At 34.0% G+C, this 24,479-nt stretch overlaps 1 protein-coding gene across 1 annotated transcript in view; it reads right to left on the bottom strand.

Annotated features, from left to right (window-relative positions):
• LOC118742691 (putative epidermal cell surface receptor) overlaps positions 1-22,305 on the bottom strand; it is a 39,829-nt gene extending 17,524 nt beyond the window's left edge. The window contains exons 1-3 of the mRNA XM_036474992.1: positions 22,302-22,305; positions 19,195-21,041; positions 1,451-1,679 (exon numbers count right to left, since the gene is read on the bottom strand). Coding sequence (XP_036330885.1) covers positions 1,451-1,679; positions 19,195-21,041; positions 22,302-22,305 — 2,080 coding nt within the window. The remainder of the gene's footprint in view (positions 1-1,450; positions 1,680-19,194; positions 21,042-22,301) is intronic.
• Positions 22,306-24,479: the final 2,174 nt, after the last annotated feature.

The raw sequence follows: 24,479 nt of genomic DNA, 5'->3' as shown, positions 1-24,479 counted from the left end.
GTCACAGCAAGTTTGAATATTTTCACAGGTTTAGAAAACAACGAAAATTCCAAAAATTTTTAATATTATAAAATTGTTAAATTTCCTGAAATTTTTTATTTTTAGGATAATTTCCAAAATTTCAAATACTATTGAAATCCGAGCGATTCTATAAATTTTGGTAAAATGAGAATATTTTGAAATGCGAAAAATTATTGAGATTTTTAAAATTTTTATATTTTCCAAAATGTTGTATTTATTCTTAAATCTATCCTAAAATGTAAAAATGTGAAACATCACAAATTGTGGGAAAATTCTTACGTTTATGGTACTTGTGTATAAAAAATAGAAAATTCTTAGAATTCTAAAATATATTAACATTTTTGAAAAAATTCCAAAATTTTTCCACTTTTCTGAACTTTTCCAAAATTTTGTACTGATATAACAAAGTTGGAGAATTTTAAATTTTTTGAAAATGTTGAAAACATCTACGTCCAAAAATTTTTTGAATCTTCAACAATTACGAAAATTTTTAAATTTTCAAAAAAGACGAAATATCAAAATGTTTTAAACATTCGAAAACTTTTAATTTGGTTTGATGAATTTTGTATATTCGACACTTTTACTTAGAAAAAATTTGTTAGAATTCCTACAATTCTCGAAGTTTTTTAAAAATAAAAAATTTCTAGAAATCTAGTATTCATAATTATTTTGAATTATTCTGATTTACTAAAATCTCTCAAATTCACAAAGTTTTGAAAGTTTAGAAAATTTTGGAATTCCACTCAAGTTATTTAAAATGGAAAACTTCAAGAAATGCAAAACTATCAAAACTCCAGATATCGAAACGGGGCAGTGTTGCCAGTTTAGATATTTCTCCCCCCATTTAGGGTTATTTTAGGGAGAAATAGATATCTTTAGCAATTTGTTTACATATAAAAATTTAATTTTTTTGTTCTAAGAGAAGTCAAAGAAAAACAGGAAAATATTGTAACTTTCGAACAGTGTTATATTACATGTACATATTTATGCATGTGTGTAATGGAACACCCTATTTCCAATCCAAAGTTCGCAGTACGAACGTCGCTTCTTTTTCAGTCTCATAGCATGGGAACTGTGACCTGTGCTTCCAACATCAGTTTGCTATCCTGAATTATACTGAGCTATTTCCCTTTAATTCATGATCCGCGATAAAAGTGTAGAGCTCAGTTGGTGGACTTAACCAGTAGACCCTACGAAGTGTTGACGGTTATATAAAAACACCATCGTTAAATTTGTACATTCCAATACCAAAAACCACAAGAAAGGAAAGATACCAGCGCCCAGACTTTATCCTCTTCACGATCAGATACGAGTATTTTAATTCATCTTTTACGAAAATGTTCAATTTTCGCTATCAACACAAATCTTCAATGAAAGTTACTACGTGCAATTACCCCTTCAATAAATTTGTTCATATTCACACACTCACCATTCACACCACCTTCCGGGGAGCCAATTGTGTGCATCAGACCGCATTCCATAGTCGCGCAACATTCATCGACGGCCATTTGTCGGCAATGCGCTTGCGCATCCAAATCCATATGCGGAGCACCTCCAACCAGTTTGAAAGTGTTGCCCATGCAACGTGGTACACAAATCCATTCGCCACGATTACACGTGCAACGCTCATCACAGCCGCGATTCATTGTTTCGCCATTCTGTAAAGAAATAATGCAGAGGAAAAGAAGTGGTTAATAAAACAGGTGACGACGACAGCAGCCTCAGAATAGATATAAAGAGCGCGAAATTAACAACATTCACATAAATCAAGTTACCAACTGTGAAATTATTGAGCAATCAAATGCGGAAATAAGTGGAAGAAACAAACGTACATACATGTATAAATATGGGCTAAAATATGGTATATACATACCAAACCGCTTTGCTGAAATGAACTTGTCTAAGACTTGCAACATTCATACATATGTACATATGTACATGCAAACCTAGCTATTTTTAATGTCTTATAAGAAATTACATTGCTCTGAAGACAAATCGTTCGATTGCTTTCTATTAAATTGTTATTTAACTACCGCATAAAGAATGATTTAGTGGAGCAAAGTAATCAAGCTATAGAGACCGTAACGGTTATGATCTTTATAATAAAAATCATAATTTCATCGTTAAAATTGCATTTAATTTTCTTCAATATTATTTGATTGTTATTTTGTATTTTTTTTTTTGATAAAAATTAACTTTTTTTCTGATTTCATTTTGTTATATTATAACTAAAGAATTCAAAGCGTTGCCACCTCTGGTGGAATTAAAAAAAAAAAAAAAAACTAAGTGCAGAAATAGATTCCTCATACCAAAACACTCCTTAGGCATGTTTTTATAAAAAATTTAAGCACTGCTTTGCGACACTACAGCAAAATGATAAGAAACCTATTTTCGACTTTTGACAAACTCCAAACACACGTAAAAGAATCCTTCTGTGCTATATGCGCATGGTCTAACAAATCTTCAATATAAATGGACCCACCCTAATGTACTTATGTAAATTTATTTCAGTTAAAATAGAAGAAAATGTGGGGTTCCAAGTCTCAGAATGTACTTATTCGCACATACTCAAATTAACTAAGCCAACCGCCTATGTATGTATGCATCTGAAGTTAGGTGGTCCAAAACAAAAAATATTAACAATAATAAAAAAATATAGCCCCGTTTCAAAGCGCTTAAAGTTTTCCATATGTTTTATTGGGGGAAAAATAATTTTCCATAGAAATGGTATAGAATTCATGAAAAACAATATTTTTCGATAGGACAACTATGTTTCTCTTCAAGAGACTTCCAGAAAAAATACCCAATTGTTTATTTAACCATTTCCTATTATTAAATATTTTGTATAGGAGCCCTGAAGACATCAAAAAATGCAATGGATATTATTGGCAGTCTCCTGAAGAGAAACAAAGTTTTTCGAACGAAAAATATTTAGTTTCTATTCCACGACTTTACTTTTTCCCATGAATTTTTGGACGACCCTATTATACATATGTACATATGCAAGCCTGCCCAGAGTTGGTAGCATATTTACACATGTTTGTGTAGGCGTCTGTATATATGTGTTTTAGGGTGGTCGTTAAATGTAGTAAGCAATTTTTTACATTGGATTTCCTAAGCCCCAACCCCTACTTCGATGCTACTATAGTCGAAGATATCACATATAAATTTTGGTCGCGATTGGAGACGGTTAAGACGTGTCGCAAAGGGGTCAAAGACCAGAAGCCTCTATGGAAATTAAAAATAATTTTTTTTCTTACCTAATACCCAAAATCGATACTACTATCACATATAAATTGGAGTCGGTTAAGGCGTGTCGCACAGGGGTAAAACTTCAGATTACACTATTAAAACGTCTTAACCGTCTGCAATCGGGATCAAAATTTATATGTGATATCTTCGATTTTAGTTGTATCCATTGTGGATATTAAATGAAAACAATATTTTTAATTTTTGTGAGTCTCCATAGAGGCTTCTGCCCTTTGAACCCTTTGCGACACGCCTTAACCGAATCCAATCGGGACCAAAATTTATAAGAGATATCTGTGATCATGGTATTACCGATTGCCTGTTACAAAAACACGTTGCTCTGTGGTGGCTACAAAAAAGAGGGAGTAATAAAAAAAAAATGTGTGGGCTTTTAGAGCGCAATAAAGTTTTTTTACTACTCATATTAACTTCCGCACTGAAGCATTTTCATTTTACTCGTAGTATCACTTGCGTGCTATTTTGGTATTATTCAAAAAAAGCAAGAAATTTATTTCCGATTAACCTTCGTTCAGAGGTTTTGCAATTTTAATTTGTTTAGCTCAAAACTGGTTGCATTTTGGCAGGTGCGAATTTTATTGCTCGTTTGCAATGTTATGCAATGATCACGCTGGTGTGCATCATAAGAAAAATAAAGCATATGACTGAACTGAAGGTTAACCATCAGGTGATTGAGAGACATCTGAAGATTGAGAAATCGCAATTTAGTTAACATAAATTTTTTAAATTTGAGGAAATTGGCGAATAATTAAAACTGGAATTTTTTCTTCTTTTAGTGGCTTTGGATCATGACATGAAAAATACGAATATTTCATTGCGATTTTATTTTGCAACAAATATATCCGCGTTTAGAAAGGCGCAGTAAGTACTCTTCGTAAAACTAATATTGCAAATTGATATAATAAATACGATAACCAAGCAATAACGCAACATTGAGGAAGAGTATTTTATTTTAATCTTTTATGTTTAGATTTTCTTGCCTCAGAAAAATTTTTTCATTAAAAAAGTCGTAATTTTTTGATATATCAATATACATATTTATCATTAATGATTCTCTAACAGGAATTGTATCGATTTTAATATTTAATAATAACGACTATTGTATTTCGATAAATGTGTTGATACAAATTTTTTTGTGGCTATAATATCGCCATTGATATATTTAACGTTATAATCTTGTGTATATGTATGTATTAATATACTAGGTTTCATGGCCGATATATTTTTTGATATTTATCAAGCCTTTTTCGATTTATCAATATTGATATCACTAATGATTTAGTTACGGAAAAGTTATCAGTACAACAGATTTATCGATATTGTTATCGACATATTTAAGATATTTTTGGATTTGCATATTATTTGGATAAAAGAGTCGCTATTGATTTATTTATCGTTATAGTTTTAAATAGCCCAATCGTACATTAATCGGTTTGTTTATCAAAAGCGATTTTATTATCGATATATTGTTTTTTATAAGAAACTCAACGATGCTACTTTGCCCCGATTTATATTCATCTATATTTTTTTTTAACTTATCGATAGATATTTACAGCACGTGAAGATAGCTACCAATGTCAATTTATTAACACGGCAATTTTTGATGCACATAACTTATTTATCTTTATTTGTCGATTAAAATATTTACTGTTACCCCTTTATATATGAGTTTATTTCGATAGTTGTGTCGAAACAATTTTAATTGCAGCTATCGACAACGTCATCGATATATTTGTCATTATTATAGATATTTTAGCCGTATATTGATCGTATTAGTTACGAATATCGATTTTTTAATCGATATATTTATCGATATCGACCACTGAAAAGCTCATAAATAGGGACTCATAGCCACTGGTTTACTAACAGCAATTTTATCGATATACATGACTTATTTATGCATTGTTATCGATATATTTATTAAGACATTGATCATTTCGATAAATATGTCGATAAAATTTTGAATTTATCGTCATCATAGATAATATTTTTTTTTGTCGTTATATTCATCGATTTATTAACCGGTGAATCTATCAATATCGATTAAATTACTGATATATTTATCGATTTTGATGAATATTGTTATCAATCTCAGTGTTATTCGATATAAATTTTTCGCCTTAGTCATCGATAACAAGCCCAATGTTATGCAATATCATTATTCAAATCCTTTGGTTTATATGTATATTCATATCATTAGCATCCATTTCTGTAATACGCTACATCGCTACTATTTATGTCTTTCCGACGTCCTTGAAGCTACTCATTCTTATACTAATCAAAATATACTCGTATATGCATTTATGTGCATACAAAAAATGTACGCACGTGCATTAGACAACAACAGCGACATGATGTACATATGCAAATATGTATCTGTCAAATCATCATTCACTGTTCAGAAAATTTCCTATTCAATAAAAAACAACTTTAGCAGAGTTTACTAATTGACAGTGACGTTCTAAACATTTAAGCGCTTTTTCTACTACATTGGCTATTTTCTTTATTTCTTTATTTCCATTAACAGTTGCGCTATTTGTTGTAATTAACAACAAATCACATTAATGCTGCGCAATCGCCTCAGCAACGCTAGCGACAACATGCCGTTTCAGCAAATATTTATTACCAACAATTTTATTAACACACAATGACTTATTACAAAACGTACAGCAGCAGCAGCAGATCAAACCATGGTAGGCAGACAAAGCCGTTATGTGGGTTGATTCAAATACTCTACACGTCATCCGCCTGCTGAGTGTCTTATATGTACCAAGTATGTACTCTCTGCCAATCAATTATGCATGCACGCAGTTTTAAATGCGGTATATTATAACAAAAAAAAACTAAAAAAAAAAATATGTATGCGCCTGTGGTTGTTCGGGCGGGTTTGGCATTATTTGCTTTGTTTGCATTCGGCTAATAAGGAAATGCCATAAAAGGTGTTTTATACAAATGCATTGAACAATATTTAATGGTAGAAGTGAAACGAAATATACGAGTTTGTTGCTTAAGTCTTTAGTTTTTTGTTTAATTGAAACTTGTTTGTACATAGAAATATAAAGAAAACGCTCAAGCTCTTTAACCAGTTTTTATTATATCAATTGTTAATTCTTACTTTCGTTTCATACTATAAATTTCTATGTTTATTCTATAAAATATTTGTGGTTTAACAGGAACTGCAAATCAAGTTTAAAAACCAATTAAATTAATATTTTTAGCACAAATTTATTGAACAGGTAAAGCACTTAAAAAACTAGTTTATCCAAAAATTAGCCCGCGCTGCTGAAAATTTTATCTAATTCAGCTTTTAAGTATCGCCCGATCTTAATTGCTAAATGTGGCGTACAACATGTTTTGCAGATTTTTTATTGCCATTGTCATTGAGACAGCATGGCATTTTGTGTGCTTAATTGCAAAAAATTTTGAATTTTTCATATCTTTGGCTGGCTTCTTCGTGCCAGTTATATTGTGTATGTAAATATAATTTACCGGTAACTTAGCTAAGTTAAAGTACCATTTATACCTATGCTTTCAAACCCCCCTAGGGCAGCTGCTTTTTCGTATTAAAAAAGCTTCTTATGCAATTTATTCATATTTGGAAATGAATGGCAATTTAAATTCCAAAAGTTTTTCGGCTACCCTTCAAAGAAGTTTAGAACTTCGGAAAGTAATTTCCAGTCTGACACTTTAGACATCTTCGAGGAAGCTAAAGCATGTTACTTCCTGAAAGTAAGGCGATCCTGCATTTCTATAGCCACTCGGAAATTGGGCTTCTTAGCTGTACAAGCAATACTCCTAAACGTATAAAGCAAAGTAAAAATGGCCATAATGCACACGAAAGCATTGCGTTATGTTAATCTGTTTTCAGGCGCCCACAGAATTAGAGGGCAATTCTGGCTAAGATAGTTAGTTGGTGGGGCTTTGTTTATTCTGTTACGAAAGTCCCTTGCCAGCTTTCATGGTGAAAAGCCCTTGAGCAACAGTCGCAATGGCCGAGTGAGCCAAGTACTGGTGTAGCATTCGAGAGATCCGAGGTTCGAATCCTCCGGCATCGTAATATTTTATAAATAATTTTTTTTTTTTTAAGAAAAATATGTACATAAACATGGATGATTTCAGCGTAAAGTCTACCGCGTAAAAAAATTAAAGGACCTATATCTTTATATAATATATACTGGTTATGTTAGCAGAAGAATTTTCGCCAAAAATGATTCAGCTGTTTAATCATAAAGCAGAAAAGATTTCTACATTTAAAAACTTGGAAAATTAACTTTAAACATTTCCCGTATAACTACAATAACTTTTATGCAAATAGTCTTGCCCAATTCGTAGAGTTTTGCATTTTTGTAATCGAAGTCAAAATCCACTTCTGCTTTTTTGTAAAGTCACACCAGCGCGTAAGTTTACTAGTATTTTTAAATCGCTACTATCAATAGTTGTAATTTATTTTTAATGAATAAAGGGCCATTTAATTTCTATGCAAATCTAGAAAAACCTTTTTAAATTTTTGACGTTTTCAATTATTTTTTTTTACATTTTATGATATGAGCGTCACGTAACGCCAGATTGGAAATACCTATATATTTTTTAATTTAATTTAAATTTTAGAAACTTATTTTAGGTATTTTATTTCTTTCTTTTTATTTTTTAAACAAATTTATTTTTAATTTTTAAATTTTATTGCTTTAAAAAGTTTTTTTTTTTAATTTCATTTACTTCTTATTAGATTTTTTAAACAAATTAATTTTTAATTTTTAGATTTTATTGTTTTAAAAAGAATTTTTTTTAATTACATTTAATTCTTATTGCATATCTTTCTTTTTTTAATTTAACTTTCTATAAAATTGTAGATTTTATTGTTTTAAAAAGAAAATTATTATTTTTTTTTGATTTCAACTAATATTTAGGAACTTATTTCATATTTTTAATTTAATTATTTCTTAGTTTTGTGTTCAAAAATATACATAAAATTTTTTATTTCATTAAATGTTTAGAAACTTAATTTTCCCCTTTTAAAATTTTATTTTTGTTAAATTTAATTGTCTTTAAACTTTTAGAATTCATTACTTTAAAAGTAAATATATACGTTTTTAATTCCATTTAGTTTTTGGAAACTTATATATGTTTTTATGTAATTATTTTTAATTTTCTTTTAAATTCTGTTTTTTAATAATTTTTAGATTTCGTTAAAAAATAGTTTTTTAATTTCATTTAATTTTTAGTAACATATTTATATTTTTCGTTTTTTATAATTCATTTGAATATTTTTTTTGTTTTCATTTATATTAGGAAATTAATTAATTTTTCCTTTTTAAGTCTTTGTAAACATTTTTTAAACAGAAAATTGTTTTTTATTTAATTTAATTTAGTTTTTAGGATTATATATTTTTTCTTCCTTTTAATTTTTTGATTTGATTTTTATAAAAGAAAGATATTTATTTTAAATTATAATTATTTAATTCATATTTAAGAAACATAGTTTATTTTTTTTCTTTTTTAATTTATTTTTTTTTAAGAAAAATATATATATTTTAAATTTAAATTTTACAAAACTTATTGCCAAAAAAAAAAAAACACAAAAAACGCTAAGGCCGCCCCGTCAGCAGTGCTTTCAATTAGTCTTTCAACAGACGGAAAAGATTTTTCAAGACAGTTGCCAAAATTGACAATTGTCTTACGAAAGACTGTGGTGAGTTGAAAGGCAGTTGCCAGAGTTGTCCTGTTAATGGCGAGCGGGCTCTGAACGGTTCAGTCTTGGATATTTTAATATTGAGGGCTTACCATAGATCGACACCCCTAAAATTCAGAAAGGCCAGCATACATTTGGGGTTTCTATTGCCCATAATAGACTTCAGTTTAACTGTACAGAAAGCGTGTGACTCGACTAACTGCTCTTTTGATGAGGGAAGTGGCTCTGGGTGCACAAGCTGTCAGGCAACGACCGGAACAAAACACTTACTGTCGTATCTGTAACTCATCAATAGCGTGAAAATTGGTAAAGCAGTTTAAAGTACTTGGAATTACAAAACAAAAAAGTGAATAATAGCGAACTTCAATAGTAAGTAAGTATCTACTATTTTTGGCTGGCTTGGATTAACGATTAATGTCAGCACAATATATTTTGGCGTGGCCTGAAAGGTCAACATTTTCCTTTCTCTCTTCTCTGCAAATTTTTTTGAGATGTTTCACAATAAATCTCATATATTTTGCTACTTTCTAGTTTCCTTAAACGACTTTTTAAATTTTTTAGTCCTTAAGCTCAATTCAACTTTTCCCACCCAATTTCCTAACCTGCTTTGCACTTTCAGTGCACTACTTACACGTTCCGATGTATCAAAAGTTAAATATTTTTTTTTTTTACCAATAAGTATATATTTAGGCAAAGTGGAGCAACCACCAGACAGATAATGCCAAAGTAAGCAAACATTTTTCAGCTGCACATAAAGCAACAGCCACTTTGCCGTTGTGTGGCCATTACGGCTGCTGCAGCTGCTTTTGCGTTGCATGGCAAAATACGAAGGCAAAAGTAATTGTGCCGGTGTTTGCGTGTGTGTGTGTATGTTAACGATGCAAATGTTTGTTTCTTGTTGACTTACCCACTCGCGACCATATTAGGGCGGCTGCGCGCATTTTTCAAGTGACTTTTATGAAATTGTAGCGCGGCGGCGTACAGTGGTTCACGAGAGGAGATAAGTCAAATCTTTAATAGGTCTTCAGATTTTTACTCGAGTTATCGTTTGCATAGACGGACGAACGGACAAATAGTCACCGCTTAATCGATTTCTTTTTTCATTGTGATCATTTGAGACGATTTTGAGGTTAGATTTATATGGGAGTTATGCTTTAAAATAAACCGATTACGCACATTTTTATTTTGTTTTTTCTTAGTTTAGATGTAAAGAATTACACACGAAAAACTAATGTCCTACGCCAACTCATAATTTTTTCAAAAAAAGTAAAGGGCGACACCACTGTACAGCGGGCGAAGCAAACAAACCACCTAACCAAAAAAAAAAAATGAAATATGCAACATGGCGTGCTTGCTTGCTGCAACTCTTTTATTTTGCATTAATTTTTTGTTTTGTTTTTTTTTTCTGCTGTTGCTTTGCATTTTTCACTTCACTTTTTCATTCAGGTGCAAATTCGCAATTATTTGTGCATTGTTTTGTTGTTTTGAGTTTTTTTATTTTTTTTTTATTTTATTTGCAAGCCCCCTTGTTTTTGGGACATTTTTTATGGCAACTATTGGAGCGTCAATTTTTATTATTTATTTCTTTCTTTATATTTTATTGTTATTTTATGGAAATAAATCTCAAAAATTTGTTGTAACCTCTTTTCGTGTAATTTTTATTTTTGTTTTGTATGAATAAACTTTATTTTAAATTTAAGCTTTTTTTAAATTTTGCAATTGCTATTTTAAAACCACTCGTTGCCATTTGCAAACTGGATTTCGCGTTGCAATGTGAAGCCACTTTGCTTTGCTGAAAATCTGATCAAAACATTTTGATGTGAGCGGCATTTCTCTGTTAAATTTTTTTCGTTTTTCCAAATGACTTTCTTTGCATTTTTTGGAAGGTTGTTTGCAAACGGTTGGTTCCGCGATTGCCTCGACTCGAAAACTGGTCTGCGCCAATTTAATTATCAACAATTTACCCGATTACTTACTTAAAAAATAAGTAAATATTTGCGAAATGGAAAGCAAGTTTCCGCAATGGTGGCAAGTGGCTGACGGAAAATATATCGGTCTGGGTGGCATGATTGCAAAATGAGTTGATCATATGATCCACCAATGGAGTATAGATAAATGTGATTTGTACAATAAACTCACAGTTAACAGTTAATCAGTTTTTTCTCGATGTTTTTTTGGTCAAAGCGAACTTTTACAAACTCCAAAAAGCCATGAGAGCAAAAGAGATGACTATGTGATCTCTATACTTGTACGGCCTAGGTCAAAAAAGGAAAGAGATTGATAACTGTTCCAAAATGTACGAACTGTACAGAAAGCTCAATTCTGGTTTTAATCTGCTATCGCATCAGATCCTCAGCGTTGGCGTATACTGAAAAAGTTTACGAATTTTGGAAGAGAGATCGATAAATCACTATTTATGTCCGTAAACTCAGCAGTGATGATGAAATTTGTGTACAATATCAAACGTACAATTCCAGTGTGTTCACCAACTTCCCAGTAATTTTTCATTTGCTCATATATCCCTACCAAATCAACCTCAAGATAGCTAAAGAGCGAAAAATTATAGGCAAGATCGAACAACGCCGAGACCAAACAAAATTTAACACCGCACCAAAAGCATGAAAAAAATAAACTTTAGCTGAGGAATCGGCGACCGCAGAGTCTGCGAAGTTAGACGTGTGTACTATGTACCTATAGGACCAGGGTTCTATCACTGGTTCGAGCAAATTTTATCTAACAGCGGTCGCACTTCGACAGGCAATGGCAAAGCTTCGAGTATATTTGTGCCTGGAAAAAAACTTCTCATAAAAATCATTTCCCGTTCGGAGGAGGCGTAAACTTGTAGGTCAGTCTATTTGTGTTAAAAAGCCAAGACGGACCCCACCAAAAGGAGTAGAAGCTCGGCCAAACACTTAGCAAAAGGGTAATCGCCAAAATATTATTATTATTTTTAAAATATATTTAACAAAGATTTGTGATTTCGAAAGTTATTTCTTTAGAATGACGATAAACCGTGACGAACTGGAGTTGATCTTTTGATTGAGACCGCATTGTGCAACAATACTAGTACTGAAAAAGCTAAACTAAATAGGCTTGGAGGATTAGTCATCGATTTTGTCACTCTTTACAAGAATGCTACCTGTACTAACCATTTCCTTGTGCGTGTCGGATGCTTTGGTTTTCAAAAACTTTGAGCTGACCTTCAGGGAAGTCTTCGGCTATTTTATTAATCGTATCCTGGGTCTATCAGTATGATTTAACCTCAGACTACCGCCATCGTCCACCAAACACCCGCTTGCCCTTCCCGAAGTCCCACTATGGGATTTGATCTGTGACCATCTGCACCAAGCTGAATAAATGATGTTCGCTGCGTTTGATAATTCTTACAGAGGATTGCGCTCAGTTAATGCCCTGAAGGTCTCTCGGACTTGGCAAATATCTGATGTTTCGGAGTACGGCATAGTAGCCTAGGAAGTCGTGCGTTACAACCAAATTGATTCTGGGCACAAGTGAAACAACCTTTAACGTTTTTAGAGAAAGGGCATACGCTGCTATTATTGGTAAGATGACAAGTAAATTAGCCGCAAAACCGATGCCAGACATGTCCCTAAAAACAGTGAATCGATAATATATTTTGGCTGCTTCTCTTTAATATTGGTTGTTGGCGTAGTAACTTTATGCCCTGGCAATACGCAAACCCGTTACTCAACAGTTTACTTGTTTGGCTTGTGGAAGCGTTATCTGACCACTTGGCCAGGACCCAATTAGCGCTGAGAGTACCATTTTGATACGCTTTCATTATTTTTTCTTGGATCGCTAAATCTAGGGGCGACAAATTCAACATAGCATTAAGAGCCAGTCCTGACGTTGTACTCGTAGTGCCTCTAATGCCTTTACACACGCTCCTCTGTAGTTTAGCGGACAATATGAGATTAGTTCTATTAAACAGAGGAAGCCTGAATTGGGTTATTTTAGTTTCGTTGGTAAACAGCATCAATTTTGTTTTGTGGCCCAGCTGTGTAGCTCGAGCAAAGCTCCTTCTAGGATTTCGCTAATAGTCGCGGGGCAAAGACTTGATATCTCCACCCCTACATCATCTGCATCCGCTACTACCTCCACTACAACTTTGTTGAGATCCAGTAAAATATCGTCGAGTGCTACCACCCATAACTAGTTGAGGGGACAGGACTCCCACTTGGGAAGTTCTTCTATTTGCATAGAGGGACAGTTTTGCTGAACCAGTGTGTGATATTATGATTATGTTTATAAGAGAGCCATGAATCAGAGGGGAAGCTCGGCAAACACTAATAAATTATTTATTATTATTATTCTAAGTGATCCACTTCAATATGTAGTCAGATATTTTCATCTTTACAAGGGAATGACTACATGATTCAATGGTTATATTCTTGAAGGCCCCATCCATGGCGAGGAAAGCCACCAACGTGCACTACTTGTAATGATCTTGATTTACGTATGAATGTAGCTTTCGAAATTTTGGAGTTTTTCAGAAAATACCTTATGTGCAAATATTATAATATCTTCAAAACATTTAAGCTGCCTTTACACGTGTCAATTTCTGTCGACTGAGAAATCGGACAGCCAAAACACTTACATTTTACGATTGAATTGGCATTTACACTGGCTGAACTTAGTTGAACGACAAAAATCGACCCGTGTAAAGGCAGCTTTAGCAGATTTATTGGTGTGAAGTCTTTAGCTTTTACGTGATTAAGAATGTAGACAACTTTAACTTTTCTCCGGCTTTGTGGGATATTAGACAAGCTGATACTGGCTACTTAGGCCCTTTCTATCCAGAATACCATGAGCTCCGGCAATTTCTGCAGCATTAACGGTATAATACCGTCTGGGTCAGGGGTTTCCCATAGTAACCTAGTCCTACTTTTAAGGAAGGCCAGGGAACCAAGGAAATATTTCCAGAGTTTGTCTGCCCATATCATACATCGGCAGCGCCGCTTATTAAGCCTTAACTTAACCGTATTTGTGGCTTTGTATTGGAATTTTTTTTTCAATTCTCTTTTATTTGCCAGTGTTTGAATTAAAAATAATTTTAATTACATACCACCATATCCACTATATAGCTTTTCTTACTGCACATTGTTTGATTTTATATAACTGAAAGTGCTGCCACCAATTTGCTAGTTATTATATTAACTATTTTTGCTTCACCACCAATTGTTACTATAACTACAATTGTACAATAGTTCAAAGTTATTCAACGCTGCAGGCCAAATGGTACTCAGCACCTTCCGCGCCCATAATTAGCGGTTGACCAGCAATGAATAGAGTGCATGCGAGCGAACACTTGTTGCCGGCCGGTACTCATTAAAACGCTGCCTAGCTATCGGAATGCCTGCCGTCAACACAGGTTTGTGAGAGCGCAGTCAGTTGTAAGTGCTTACATACACCTGCAGTTACGTGTGCGATTATACGAGGGTAATTTGAAAAGTCAGTGACTTTTGGAATAAAAGTTATATTTTCCGGCAAAACAGCGTTTTATTTGTCAATGTTTTCTCCTTTTAGCTCGATGCATTGAACCCAGGTTTTTCGTTCCAAATAATAGGGGTTTTCAAGATCCCCAAAATAAGCGTTTGTTCCAGTGATGTCCTTTTCATTCGACCCAAATCTCTTACTGTACAGCAATTTCTTTGGGTTTGGAAACAGGAAATAGTCGCTGTGGGCTCAAACTGATGAATATGGTGGACGGGGTAGGAATTCGTAGCACAATTGATGGATTTTCTAATAACACTTTTTTCTCGGCTAAATGTGGTAATTTTTGCTTCAAAGTAACATCGAGTCTATCTAAAATCTCCGAACAATATTCGCTGGCAGTCGTTTTGGCTTTTTCAAGGTAATCGATATAAGCCACACCGCGTGTATCCCATTAACTTATTGGCCTACATACTCAATTTGGCCTTATTTTGTGCGCGCTTTTGATAGTTTCATGCTCTCAGGTGTGATGTGGTGGATCCATATTTCGTCCACTGTTCCGAAACGGCCCAATAATTCATTGGGATTGCGTCCAACACTCGTTTGAAGTTGGCACACGGTTACGCTGTTGGTCGAGTGAATGCACCCATCGTGCAGACCGATTATTTACATATGTTTAAAAACTCAGTAAACTACTTCTTAACCATTTAAAGTGATGGTGCAGTATAGTATTTATCAGGTCTTTCCTTGATTTCGGAGATGGTCTTTTACACGTAAAATAATGTCTGGTCAGCATACGAAATTTACTTTTTTCAATTTCGTGAAATTTTACGAGGTTCTCTGCTATCAAACACAAACTATATCGAGCCCTACCTGCCAAAAAAACATAAGCGACATTTTTTCAAAATTTTATTTTTGATTGAGAAATGTTCCTAGGGCATACATGTAGATACATTTCTGCATCAAAAATAAATTTCTCGATATTATGCAGCATACTCAAAATATTACCGTAGTCTATTATCAGATGGCAGCTGAAGGGAGCAGTGTTGCATTTTAATTCCCTGACTTTTTCAATTGCCCTCGTACATACATATTCACATGTGTTCATATACATATGTAGATACATATTCACTTGTTTGTCCGCCTCCGTTTTTTTGCAGTTTATTTTGCTTTCATTGATGCATTTTTGTGGTTACATACATATGAGTACATACACAAGTGAAAAACGCGAAGCTCGCAAACATAAAATAAAAATCGAATTTTACTTTCACTTTTCAATATGGTCTGCAAATATTTTCATTTATTGTCGTGTTGTTTGCACACTGCACAAGGCGGCAGTGAAGCGTTCAGTCGGCTCGTCGTGACGCATGTCATGCCAATAGTTGTTGTAGTGGACATGCATATGCCACATGCCACCACCAATCGTCTGCCGCCTGTCGCATGCTACTGCGTACCGCATTCCATTTGCCACATACTCTTAGATACATACATACACGGCAAGTCGTCTGCAAGTCAATAGCTTGCTTGCAAGCGTTGTTTTTCGAATTGTTGCTATTGATGATGGCGCAATGTGAAATCTCTTTTGCATATTTAAGTAGCTGTTTAAGTGACTGCTAATGGGCGTGGCACTGCTAGAGTGTTGGCCTTAAATGGCTGATTTTCTCTGTCTTCATATTGCAGCAACCAAGGTTGAATTGGTTTGAACCTTTGGTAAATACATTTCTTTGTGGTGGCAGCGCAGTAAAATTTGCGCAGGAATGCCATTAAAGCAGTTTTTAAGTTGGTTTAAATACACATAGGTACGTACATATGTACATATTTGCGCACGCGTGGATGGCATGTACACCTTTACTTAGGTTAGGTCAACTTGCCTGATAAACAAATTCGAAACTTTCTTCGGCTGAGATACTTTTTAAGTGGAAAGGGAGACATCTCTGGTGGGGCAGTGCCGACTTTGGCGCCTAAAGCAGCGATGGGCAGAGAGAGCTTTTACTCTGCACGCCCCTATAATGAATATATAGAAAGCTTAAAAGGGCTTTGCCCATGGTAAAGGCGGTGCCCATCACCGATCTAAGGACTAACAGGGTAATCTAGCAACTAGTTCAACGATATGGTAAAGAGGAGGTCTCATTCCTTTTATCTTTTAGCAATAGGTTATTTAAAAATTAAATAAATTACAAAAAAAAACAAATAATTATATTTTTCTTTTTAAAACTATAAAACCAAACATAAAAAAAAATTTTAAGAAAGCAAAATCAAAATTAAAAATAAATAAAAATTTCAAAAATTAAAAGAAATTAAGATATTCATATTTTTTGTTAAAAAAAAATAAAATCTAAGAGTAAAAGTAAATAACATTAAAAAAAATATTTTTTTTAAAACAATAAAATCAGAAATTTAAAAGAAAATGAAATTAAAGAAGGAAGAAAGGTCCTAAAAATTACATAAATGAAATAAAATAAAATCTTTTTAATGCTAAATCTAAAAATAAAAAGAAAATTTGATTAAAATAATTAAATTAAAAAGTGTAGAGCAAGTTCCTAAAAATTCATTGAAATAAAAAAAGTATTTTTTTTTTAACAATAAGATCTAACAAATAATTTTTAACGAAAAAACAAAACCGACTTCAATCATATATAAATGTAAGATTATCATTAATTTCTTTATGATCCAATGATCAGATTTAAGCCAAGTTAATATGGGACCAACTGCGAGGTAACACCTTTCCTTTAAAAAAGAATTATAGCAATCGGTTAACGCGGTCAAAACTTATACGGTAGCATACATAAAAAAAAGAAAAAATATTCCGACGAATTGATAAACTTTCTCCTTTTTGTGAAGTCGGTTAAAAATAGAAGAAAATGTAAGCCAAAAATGAAAAAAATGTCAACTATAATAAATTGCCAACAACGTTTCGACCGACTGCGGCATCGCAGTAGGGGTTAGCGACCGGGCAGCACAGAACGGTCCAACCTCGTGTGGTGCGCAGTCCTGAACATGCTCTAAAGTGACATCAGCCAAAGAAGGTGTTGCCCTTGACTGATGTAATGTTATGGAATATCTTAGTCTGACACACCTAGCAGATTGTTGGAGGAACTAGAAGTTGTTGGTGGCGGCGTGTAGGTGGGGATGCGGTTGTGTCTGTGGCGTGGTCTATTGGTGTGTTGTGTTGTGGTGTGGTCGTGTTTGTGTTGAGTTGCTCGGGCGGACTCTGGTGTGCCGTGAAGGCGGCGTGGTCTCTGGCGCACGCAGCAGGTGTAGCTTTCTGGTCCAGGATTTAAATCGAAGCCAACCCTGAGCAGAAGAGTACGGAGCGGATGATTTCCATGAATGAACAACGTTTAAGAGATTTCGCCAACTTAAAAATGGTTAGATCGCCGAAACAACAGCCCTTAGTCGGATAAAACCCGAGTCATTCCGATACGAACATATTAGAGGGTTGCCACCTGTTTAAGAAATCAAATTAAACTTTATTTAGGTAATTGAAATATGCATTGTGATGATGTGGGTGTCAGACGAAAGAAGTTTGAAAATATTTTGAAGAGGGGTTGCCACCTGTTTAGAAAGTTAAATTTAAATGAATTATTTCAATATAGGTATGAACCGAAAAGTCTTCATTTAGAAGAGTATCCACCTATTGAAATGTCAAATTCAACTTGAATTAGCTAACTAAAATAAGCATCGCAGTATGAGTATCAGACGAAAGAGGTTTACGAGGGTTATCGTCCTAAAATATTTTGAAGAGAGTTAAAAAAGGAAAATGTGTAATACACCTATATTTTAGGCCGAGTTAAAGTAAATATGTTGAGGCATACTCTCAGCGAAGCGGTTGAGGACAAACTAGTTGACTATTAAAGGCTCTTTCATTTAAAATTTCACTCTATTTCTCTTCGAATTCCTCATTTGAGCCAAAAGACATTATGTTTGAGCATTAATGAATACAACTTTCGTAAAAGTTTCCTGCGCGTTATTTATTTTTCATGCCCAAGGGACGAATAAGTGTAAGCCTGCGAAATGAAGTGGATTTGGTGCTAACAAAAAAAAGTAAGTAGCCAATAACTAGGTTATATAAACAGTACATCTGTAACTCCAAGTGATTGATTTTTGTATGTGTGTGCTTTGCATATTTTAGCGGCAAAAAGTAAAAATTAAAAACTTCAGCACTGACACGATTTTTCTTTTATGCCATTTTGTGTACTCAAATATTACGCAATTTATTTGGAGCCCAAGCGAACGATCGTTAAAATAAACCTCAATGTTCAATTTGGTGAACGTGAAGAAAGTGAAATGAAGCGTCGCTGAAAGCTGGTTTTCGAAGTCGTGCGCCGATTGCAAAATGACAAGTTGTTTACCTGAATTTATTTATTTATGTTTTGTTTCTTTACGTGAAACGATATAGTGTATGAAAATTTGTAACTTTAGCCAATGGAGTGAAGCTTCGCGTATTGATTAGCGAAGACACAAATCGTTCAGCAACGGTCAAATGGCAAGCGAAATACTGTGTATGTTTTGAGTAATTTCCAGTTGTGAATAAATAAGATTCTTAGAAGTAATTACCTAATATGTATGCGAAACGCTATGTTTAACATTTTGTTTCATAACTCCATAGAATAAATTCCTTTTTTGCTTGGTTTGCAAATTTTTATTTTTCCCACGAAAAGGTACCTCATTCGCAGTCGAAATAATGATGTCACACACTATATGAATTTTTTCTCGCACACACACACATATATATCAAGAAATTTTTTAAGTACACACGCACTCACCTTGTACATCTTCTCATCACTGCCAGTGCAGTCTTGCAGCATAGCCGCTGCGGCCGCACCCACTGCTGCCTTCGTAACCTCGGTAATCTTCAGTTGTTGTTCTTCGCCTTCATTCGCACTATGGTTATTGTGATTGTGCTCTACAAATTGCTTCTCCTGTTGTTGTTGCTCTTGTTGTTGCTTTTGTTCGTGCGTATTATGCGTCACATCCATTTGATCGTCTTCATCCATGTTAATATCGCTTAAATCCAACAAAGCGCCGCTCTTATGTACAACACTTTTGTTGTTGTTGTTGCCGTCGCGTTCTGTGGTCACAAAATTGTGGTATTGATAGTTCAATGGTACATCGTCATTCTCCGCCGATATGCTATCGCCCACAGATCGACCCTCGCCATGATAGTAAAAATGTTGTGGGTATGGTGTTGATGACGAATCTTCGTCGCTTTTAAGTGTCGCCTCGCTGTTGTTGTTGTTCTTGTTGTTGTTGACTTCTGATTTTGTTGTGGTTGTGATTTCAGTGGTCGTGTGATCATCTACGTGCATATGATTGTCAGTGTGTTGGTGCTGTAGCTGTCCTTCGACGATCGGCACCACAACTGGTTCTTTAATCGCGCTTGATGGCGGCGTTGTTGTCACAACAGGCGCTTCTTCGGCTCTATGCTGCTCGACTTCGACTATATTCATTGCACGTCCACGTTCTTCATTTGTTGTATTTGTTGTAGTGATCATAGCAATCGCTGGTACTACAACAGCCAAATTATCTTCTGCGTTTGCTTCGACTTTTTTTGCCACTTCGCTGCCTTTCTGCGTTGTCGTCTCTAAATGCGACTCTGTCGAACTATTTAAGTCCTCCGCGATCAGTTTGAAATCTTCCTGTTCGGCCAAACGATCGTGCTGCTCGGAGAGTATGTGCGCGTGGTAGGGATCTTCTTCATGCCGCGCTGCTGGCTCACCCCCCGCCGCTGTTGCATCTCTTTCATTTTCCTTCATTGCTGCCGCCATCATGGCGGACATCATCGATTCGTCACTATTGCTGGCAGTAATCAGCGTTGCCGGATGCCGAAAATTGTTCAAATCTTTGTCATCCTCTTCAAATTCATGTGAGATCTGGTTGATCAGCACCTCAGCGGGTGTGTGCACGATCTTCTCTCCGCCATGTGTGTCATTCACACCCTCCGCATGCGCATTGCTCTCCAAAAAAGGACTGTCGAGTGGTTTACTTGGTTCCTTGCTCTCAGCGAAAATGTCATTTGCGGTCGAGGAGATCACATGCTCCGTCGAGTGTTCTTCGTCGCCATTGTGCTCGTGCATGTGATCGAGGTGCGCTACATCGTCGGCGTGCTCATGCGTGTGATCGTGCTCATGCGCGTGATCGTGCTCATCCTCGTGCTCGTGTCCATGATGTCCATGTATATGCTGTATGTGTTCCGCGTCGTAGGGTGTTAAGTGCATATGCGGCGGATTGTGATTGTGCTCTGCTTTGTCCACCTCGATAATGTGTTGCGCATGCTCGGCCAATACATGCGGCAGTATAACGTCTTCCTTTGTGCCTGGTGTCGCACTTGTTGTTGTAGTTGTTATCGTTTGATGCGTCTCAACGCCCGCATCATGCGGCGCAATATGTTCTTTGGCCTGTCGCTCGCTGCTGTACTCGCTTGTGGGCGCAGTTGTTGGTTCAGTTGTAATAATTGGCTCTATTGTTGTTATTGGCATTGCTAATGGTGGCGCAGGCGCACTATTGTTGGTGATGGCAGTACTGGGTGCAGCGCTGTCAGCGTGTTGCGTCGTCTCAGCTGCGCGTAAGGATGCTTCTGTTGTAGTTGTCGATGAGGAGATGGTTGATGGATCTGTAAAAATAAAATGAGTTATTGATGAGGTACTTGTTGCTGCAGAAAATCAATATCTTAAAGATCTATTGCTGCAACTTGGGAAATATTGCAAAAATCTTCACAACTAGACACACGCAGTCGACTATGTAAAAATAGATTTATATTACTTTTTGCATAGTTTGGAGAAATATGTGTAGAATAAAATTTCCATCTCGTGCCGATAACGGCATCGATAAATATATCGACAAATGCATATATCAATAACAATATCGATTATTATAGCGATAACAAAATCTATAAATACATATAGCAATAAAAATATTATTACATATATCTTATATCGATAAATATATCATTAACAATATCGATTAATATATCGACAACATTATTGACAAATACATATACAAATAACAATATCTATTCATATAAAAATAAAAATATCGATAAATATTCACTAACAATATACACATGTGCACATATCGATAAATATAGCAATGACAATATCGAATATTACATCGATAACAATATCGATACTTTTATCGATAAACCTAAGAATTGCAAAATCGATGGATTTATTGATAACAGGATTGATAAATATAACGGAAATTCCGAAATAGTCGCGAAAATCTTGAAATGGCCCCGAGAGTCCCGAAATGGCCTTGGGAATCTTGATTTAGTCGCGATAATCCAGAAAATCTCTAAAATCTCGAAATGGCTCCCAATTTGAGATGAGGTGAGTAAAGGTGTGGTGAATTTAGGAGAGAATGGGTGTGATTGTTTTAATTGTGGGGAGTCAAAGTGTTAAGGTGTGGTAGGAACTGAGTGGTGAGTTCCTGTGTCTCAATCTATATCCTTTTCTAGGTACAGTAGTCGGAAGTTTTAGATTTAATTAAAGAGGAAGGTTCTATAATTTTTTTTTCTTTGCTAGAGCTTCTCAAATATTGCCAAAACACGATTTTTTGACACTTTGTCCTCATTATCCTCAAAATCTGGAGCTGATAGAAATTTTATACTTACGGATTTGTAATCAGCCCGAAAAAGTCTATCAAAAATGGCTTCAACATTTGCCACATTAAAATTAGTGTTGCACTGTGTAATTTTTCTAAAAACTCAACAATAAAAAATTTAATTTTCGTGGATATTTTTTACAACATTAAAAATTTTTCTGTGGATTTTTTTTTTTGCTGTGGGGGAACCCTACTATTTTTTTATTATGTAACATTTATTAACAGAAACTCAAAAATACATTGACTACTCACTGCTATATGATGCACAAACACATTTTGCCACACCTAGGTAGCATACATAACTAACTCAAAATTGTTTATATAATAAATTTTTGAAAATAGAAATAAATTAATTGCTCTCGAGTTAAAATTGCATATTAAAAGTAGAATTTAATTTTTAGCTAATTTTAACGCAACACAAAAACATACAACAATTAATTACTACTGGCTGTTAATTGTACGCTTATAAAATAAAATAAAAGTTGTCTAATCGCAAAATCAAAATAATTATAATCAACTACCTACAAGAGACTTATGCGAGCGTGAATGCTTCAGTACATGACTAAATCCATGTGTATGTATGCATTGCATTCGCGGTACGGTGAAACCTCGATATAACGAAGTTGAAGTAGTTTGACAAATACTTTGTTATATACATTGTATGTATATTTGTAGAATACCAAAACCTTTGGCTAGACCTTTTATAACGGGACCCTGTATCTATGGAACATCTTTGTATTGGAAATTTTGCAAGAATGAAGTTTTTTTATGGAACTAACCAAAAATATTGTTATATCGAGCTTTTCGTTTTTTCAAAGTTCGTTATATCGCGGTTTCACTGTAAATGCAGATTTGCTTGTAAGCATTTATGTTCAAATACATTAAAATTAAATATATGTTTGGAACGTGCTTCTAACATATCCGCTGAGTGGGCACGACATAAGCACGCGTGAAAAACGTAAGCGCAAATAAATTTATATGCTTGCAAATCTATTTAGTATAAGCAGTATGTGGAAATGTAAGTAGAAGCAAACAGTACACATTGGAAAGTACGGTGGCGAAAATATGAATAGGCACGCAACATTTTAAGAAGTTTTGGCATTTTTAGTTTGGTTTCTATTGTTTATTATTTTTTTATAAAAGATGGCTTACTGTCTAACAAAAACCAAGTACAACAAATATATATTCATCAAAACTTCAAACTTTTTATTCAGAGTTTAAAAGACATTTTAGATATGAAGTTTTGTAGACCATTAATTTTTTGTTGTGTAAGTTTAACGTGTTTTAAAAAACTGAAAATTTTTCGCATTTTTTTTTGATGGTGTTAAAAATGTTTTTCCATATAAAAAAATTCCAAACGTCAACAGTGAGCACTAGCTATCTCAAACTTGCACTTTATTGTGCTTAAATTTAATGGGCTATAAAACTGCACGCTAAGAACAGTTTTAATAAATTTAGTCCTACTTTTTGTACAAAGTTTGAAATTCGGGCTATACTTAAAAGCAATAATAATGAACATTAAATAAACAAAAGAAAAATAGCCCTATTTACATATATTTGCGCCACTGCATGTATACTACGTATGTAAATATACATATGTATATAAATATGTATGTAACTGCACCACGTGCTATGTGAAGGGATTGATATTAAATGGCAAGAAAAATAGTAAACAAAATATTGAAACAAAACTAGATATGTTTTTTTTTATTAGTATGAAAATAAATGTCATAGTCATGTCAATCGTTCTGAGAAAGCGCCATAAAAAGTTAAGCAATGCAAAACTAAATAAAAGAAAATAAATAAGAGGTAGGAATTATTATTATATACACATTTTCTTTAATTAATTCACTTTTTTTGTTTATACACATTTTATAAACTTCACTTTGCTTACATCGCTGATAAGTGTATACCTATTAATTCTAAAATCCATTAAGCTTTCTAGCATAAGTACAAAAATACTCTTTACGTGACTGATGTGATGCGCGATAGGGAAATCAAAAGGTAGTCGCTTGAATAGAATTTGAAACAAGTAATTTTTAAGCAAAAAACAAAACCGACTTCAATTCTCATATAAAAAAAAAGAATTATCGTAATCGGTATACAAAAAAAGTAATAAAAAAATGAAAATAAAATATAAAAAATAAATAATATAAAAAAAACTTTTTAATATACAACGCTTTTATAAATGGACTAAAAAGTTGAAAATAATACTTCTTAGTCCCATAGAATTTGTTTTGATAACTTTTGATTTTGAAATTTTAGCAAAAGTCATTATAAACAATCTATGAAATTGAAAATGAAAAGCGTGGAGCGCATGCAATACAAAGCATTCGATTTAATTGACAATAGTCAAACTACATAACGTAGACCTAAAATTTCTACAGCGAAAGTTGAACTTTGAAATCGATTTTAAGCGGTCGTTATTCATATACCCACATACATACAT

This window comes from Rhagoletis pomonella, unplaced genomic scaffold (genome assembly GCF_013731165.1).
Source record: "Rhagoletis pomonella isolate Grant_MI unplaced genomic scaffold, Rhpom_1.0 Rhpom_scaffold_00001, whole genome shotgun sequence".
NCBI classification, from domain to species: Eukaryota; Metazoa; Arthropoda; class Insecta; order Diptera; family Tephritidae; genus Rhagoletis; species Rhagoletis pomonella.
This window is presented reverse-complemented; position numbering and strand designations above follow the sequence as displayed.